Source organism: Caenorhabditis briggsae (assembly GCF_000004555.2).
Source record: "Caenorhabditis briggsae complete genome, chrX, whole genome shotgun sequence".
NCBI classification, from domain to species: Eukaryota; Metazoa; Nematoda; class Chromadorea; order Rhabditida; family Rhabditidae; genus Caenorhabditis; species Caenorhabditis briggsae.
In genome coordinates, this window is record NC_013491.2 from 16617224 (window position 1) to 16623145 (window position 5922).

At 38.0% G+C, this 5922-nt stretch overlaps 1 protein-coding gene across 1 annotated transcript in view; it reads left to right on the forward strand.

The window, feature by feature from the left end:
- CBG22725 overlaps nucleotides 1-5922 on the forward strand; it is a gene marked incomplete at both ends in the record, with an annotated part of 11610 nt that overhangs the window by 2972 nt on the left and 2716 nt on the right. Inside the window, 5 exons of the mRNA XM_045240350.1 lie at nucleotides 2163-2315; nucleotides 2475-2634; nucleotides 3768-3855; nucleotides 3911-4000; nucleotides 4160-4241. Coding sequence (XP_045097644.1) covers nucleotides 2163-2315; nucleotides 2475-2634; nucleotides 3768-3855; nucleotides 3911-4000; nucleotides 4160-4241 — 573 coding nt within the window. The remainder of the gene's footprint in view (nucleotides 1-2162; nucleotides 2316-2474; nucleotides 2635-3767; nucleotides 3856-3910; nucleotides 4001-4159; nucleotides 4242-5922) is intronic.

Here is a 5922-nt window from a genome sequence, read left to right on the forward strand (position 1 = left end):
CAACCCAATCAGGTATGATAGACCTTCACGAGTCCTACAAAACAGCATTATTTGGAATACTGTATCTTATCTATGAACAAAGTTACAGATCATAAAGTGGCTTTTCCGGCAGGCCCGGGGTGGGCCTGCTTTTTGTTGCTCCTTTTGCTCTGTAACTCTGTTCACAACAAGATACAGTATTCCAAATAATACCGTTTTGTAGTACTCGTGAAGCTCTATCATACCTGATTGAGTTGGTTCAAAAACATTGATTCTGAAAGAAGTTATGGCAGGGCCCGCGAAGGCCCGGCAAAGGCCCGGATTACAAGTATGTAGCCAACCCAATTTACCAACTTTGAGCTCAATTATCTCAATTTCAGTAGAAATATCGGAAATGTGTTGACTAACAAAATTTTGGTGATATTATGACAAACATTGTATCAGTTAACAGATTTTTCCTATCTTTCACAAAAAATAAAATGATTGAGCTAGAATTGCAATAAGTATAGAGTTGCCTTTTGATAGATTGTTCACGGTAAAACCAATTTTTACAAAACCGAATACTGTAGCACTTACTTGAAAGTTAAATCTATTTACTTTTTGTTTCTGTAGGGTATAACAAAAAAAACTCTGACTTCCAATAGTAGTTTGGAAGTTTTTACTTCCGAAATTTTATGAATTCAGAAAACTATTTGAAGCCGTGCTCCAAAATTTTTATATTGAAATTACCAGCAGCTTGCTGAGGATGCTACTCAAATTTTGACGTTGGTAGTCTAAAAATTGTCTGAAAATAATACAGCTAGTTACAGACCATCAATCTAACGCTCGATTATTTACCTTTGCAAAAACAGTAGAAGAGATTGTTATTCATTTTTGTTTGGACGGTCCCATGCGTATTATCATTCTCACAATCACTATCAAACGCTCGTGATGTATTAGGTATTTTTATGCAGATAATTATACCGTAAATTCTCTAATAGAAACACTATCGACGTGCACTTTGAGCTCAATTATCTAGGATTCTGTTACAGATGTCAACAATTTGTCAACTGAAAAATATTTATGATATTATGGCGAACAATTTATCAGTTGACAACTTTTTGATATCTTTCACAGGAATTGAGATAATCGAGTTTAAATTGTAAGAACATTTACAGTAATCTCTAGAAAAAATAACGAACCTAGACGTTCTAAAAATTTGGGCTGGATTTGCAATTCTCTCACTTTCAGCACTCACACAGTGAACAGAGTGAGTCGCTGGCGACGAATAGGAAATCGTGATGGAACCACTACCACCACGACTAAATCTATGTATTCGTCAGAATTTTCAATAGTTTCTGCTAGAATGAAGAAGAAGAATTGGTTTGCGTTTCCTTGAGATTTGAAGGGTTAAGAGCACAAGTCTTTCCGATTCTTCGAGTTCTTTTTTTGGGGGCTCCTGGCACTTCCTGTTGTACTCTGTGGCTGTTTTTTTTTCGCTTTAAACTAGTCCATTTGATGAATTACCCTCAGAGAACTTATGTTCTCTCTGCAAACTCAAAAGAGAGTGGCAAACTAAAGAGATTAGTGAAGAGCTGCTAGTGTAGAATACAAAACATGGAGGGTCTTGTTTGAAAAGTTATGGAAGCTGTTGAAACCAGTGGAGTTGAAATAGAAACTAAAGGATAAAAAATGCAGTAAGAAAAAATGATGAAGTCTATGAGGATGAACTGAAGGGTGGGCAAAGGAAGGGGGACGATGAGCAGAAAGAGAATGTGCATCATTCATATTGCAATATGAGTATGCATATGCCCCCTTTCTTTTTTTTCCGGGGACTTTTCAGTCGTAGTAATTAGGTTACACGCTGCTTTCTCATTATCTGCCAGGGGCATCGTTTTTTAGTGTTTTCTAATATTTTTTTTTGGAGTGGAGTCCTCAAAGTTGTTACTAAAAAGAAAAATATTCCAGAGTGAATTCTGGGGAGCGAACGCTGTAATGATTTCTTATTCAAAATCTGGACACACCTTTTCCGCATGACATGTTCGAAAATTTGATTTTTAGCGTTTGAAATACCACGCGGAACTATCAGACTGGAAGAAAATTGGAATATTTCAGCACTATTCGCCATATGATATTTTCCGTATGACTGGAACGTCATTATGCTCACTAGAAATTGACACTCGAAATAGGAAAAAAACTTTCAGACTAGTGGGACCTACAGTATAAAATTGCTGGTGAGCCCCGTAGATGGTTTGATAGTGGATGGATTCAGTGCAATCAACGTTAAATGTATTTACGCAACACAGGACATCACATTGACCCTGCCGCCAATATTCAATGGTACAAATGCGTTGCAGGTAATACAGTAATCCATTAAAATTCAGAACCGGTCAATAAGATATACAACAGCGAATTTTGTGCTAAATATGCCCGTAGCAAGTGTATATGCGACTGATAATGAGGCTTCTTGCTTGAATTTAAGGCTTCAATCAACACTAAAAACTCCTGAACTATAGATAAACGCGATGAACGACGACAACAGTGTAGTGACTGGAAGCGGCGGCTCACCGGCGCTCACAATGCAAATTCTCGAGGGCCACGGGATCGGCGGCTCACCAGTGGTCAAAGCGGCAGTCGGCCAACGGATTACACTGGATATAGCGCTTCAGAACACAGGTGAGGATCATCCCTTCTTTGCTCACTTTTCTCTCGTTTTGGTGCTATTCGTGACGCTTGAATTTTTGTCGGGGGCTCTCTCATTTTTCAGTGTTGTTTGTGCACGCAATGAAAACCTATCATCTCATCTTTTTCCGACGGGAAAGAGGATAGAAATAGAACAATCCGGGAAAAGTTAATTTTGAGAACTTTTCGTTAATAATTATCATCTATAAGATATACAAAAAACATATTTTTGCAGATGATTTTTTGTCATTTTGAGCTTGGTTTTTGCGTTCCCGATCCCTTTGAAAATTTTGGAGGGTTTAAAAAATGACTAGATTGAAAACTTTGCAATCACAAAAATTTTCGAAAATTCCTTTTTTTAGTTACGGTAAAACCTGTAATTCAATCAAATTCACATTAAATTTTGAGCCAGTTTATCTCGGTTCTTGTTAAAGATACAAAAATGCAGCCAACTGATAACATGCTCATCATAATGTTAGACATCTTCGTCAACTGACACATTTTTGATAATTGTTATAAGAACAAAGATGATTGAGCTTAAACTTGACTGCATGAAGGCCCTTATATTACAGATATTCGCCTTTTTTTTCAAAAATCGGTATGTAGCTAGAAAATTAGACATTTTCAGAAAACTCTGTGTGTTCCAAAATGTAAATCTAGATATGCTTTACACCCTCCAAAACTTAAAAAATGATCATAATCCTGACAGCCGAGCTCGGCTCTTAAAAATTTTCAAAATTACCTGACACCAACTGAAAAATACCGTAAAATCTGTAACAGAAGTGCCCCCTGACTTTCAACTTTGAGCTCAATTATCTCGTTTCCTGGATGAAGATATCAAGAATGTGTCAACTGATAAATTGTTCATCATGATAGCAGTAACAATTTATTAGTTGACAAATCTTTTACATCCTTATCAGGAACCGAGATAAATGGGCTCAAAGTTGAAAGTCAGGGGGGCACTTCTATTACAGGTTTTACGGTACGTTTTTTCACATCTTACCGATATTGTACATATGCCAACTTTTGAAAAGAAGCATTGAAGTTTCCTATCGCGATCTCAACAAAATTGTTCAAAGAATTTTATCCGGTTTTCCAGATTTCTCCTTATTATTTTTTACTTTCAGCTATCTACGATTTTTATGTTCACTCATGCTACGCTCACGATGGAAGCAACTCTCCCGATGCGTCGATCAACATCATTGATTCCAATGGGTAAAGAATTCAAATAACCTCAACAATGAAAACGAGTAACATTTGAATTTTAAAGATGCGGAGTGCGCCTATCAAGGGCAATCGACGTGCCGGCAATGAGCGCGCAACCTACACCGAATGGCCCAAAACACGTCTATTTGCATATGTAAGAAGCGGGGAAAAAGAGAAATAAATGGGAATAGTGAATCAGGTCAAGTTAAAGACACGAGAATTAACCAAGAAGAGGAAAACACTGAATATTTGAAACAGAGGCCTCGGGGACGAAAAAAAAGAATTCTCAAACAAATGTAGTACCTATTTTAAGGTACGGGTTCCAATTCACTTCCAACAATTTCGTGCATTTCGAATGTCAAGTCAAGCCATGTATCAAGTCCTGTCATAGAGAGGTGCGTTTAAATTTTTTTCCTCCTTTTTTGGAAACAACAAGGACACAAAAGTATCCATCAAGGATTGTTTAAGATGTCCCCAGGGTCGAGTAGAACGTTTGAGTCAACGAGTCAGCAAAAAAGACAAGGAAGAGTGTCAAAAACTTCAGAGTTTCAAAAATAGATATTTTTGTGCGCGAAGAACAAGCATTTCTAGCAGAAGGAAATGAATCTGGAGCACGAAAATTTGGGCAAACGAAATCCGAATGCAATCTGCTATCGTAAAGTCACGCTAAGCCGCCGCCAAAACGTCATAGCTATACTATTTTTCATTTTGATTTCTTTTTTGGGAAAATACTGCGCTGCAACAAAAGCGTGTTAAATGAAAAATGGTACAATATTTTCCAAGGAGGCAACTCAAAGAACAAATAAGCTCATTGAAGAAAAAGAGCGAAAGACTGATTTAAAATTCATGTAGTTTATCATAGCGTGTCATCTCTCCTCTTCGTTTTCGTACTTACTCGACTTCTACTCTAGTTGCTCAGCTATTATGAACGGTTCGGTGAGCAAAATGAAGAAGTGAGAAAGCAGATGAAAAGCCTCGCGAACCACAGTAGCCAAAAACAGCTGAAAATGGAATGCATCTGACGTTGACGCATTCCTGTCATCAAATAACGCCATAAACCCTTCCGGGAGACGATGTAGCGAAGGTAGAACTTGATGACGGTGAACTATAGATAATGGTTTGCCCATTCTGGAACAATTGAAGGGTGAAGTGAGTGAAACCGGTTTGCTTTGTTTTTTCCTGACAATGTAGAACAAGAACAAGGTCTAAAAGCGAATATTTGAAACAAATTTAAAGGAAGCCAGACATTAAAAAAAGTTTTCCTGATATTTTGCATAGAGAACCCCCATGAGGGGTTGAACTCATGACAGGCAGCTCAGGGGTACCGCGCCGCTACCGGCTGAGCTACGGGGGCGCAAAGGCGCCTGACGACCGATGGTCTACATAAGCGCGGCGCGATTTCGTCCCCCGAACTGTCTCCCGAAATTTTTGCTGTCTCGCCTCTTTTAAGACACAATTTCTGAGAAACTCGAAAACACCATGGCAATGGAAAAAATCAAAGCGGTCCTAGAAGTCTGATATTGTACGTGGTGGGTATAGGAGCCACTCTAAGACTTTTGATCATGGTACCCATAGGCCACGCCCTCTCCTGGGCGCGAAAAATTAACGTAACCCCGAAAAAATGTTTTTTTCTAAATAATGATATCGACTAAAATGTTTCAGATTTCAGTTCCTGGTACTATTATGATCATTTTTTGTGTTGGGACCAATTTTCAACAGTAGCCCTGAAGTAGAAAAAATTTCACTTTTTTGAATTTTTTTTCACTTTGTTGGAAATTTCTCAAAAATTTTCCACTGGTCCAAAAACCAAACCCTAATAGTTCGAAATTGTGGACCGGCCTACACTTTAATACCATAGTGCCATAAAAAAATCCGATGCCCTAAAAGTATTTTAGTCGAAAAAGTGCGAAAACACCATATGGGGGAATACATGGTAACTAAAATTCGCCCGAAATCGATCATCTCCAAATTTGACAAAATTTGTCCCAGATGTAGTATTTTTGACAGGTAGTATTCTGGCAAAGTTTTAAGATTCGTTCTCATCGTCTTCCTGCATTTTTCGAAGCTCCAAAAAAC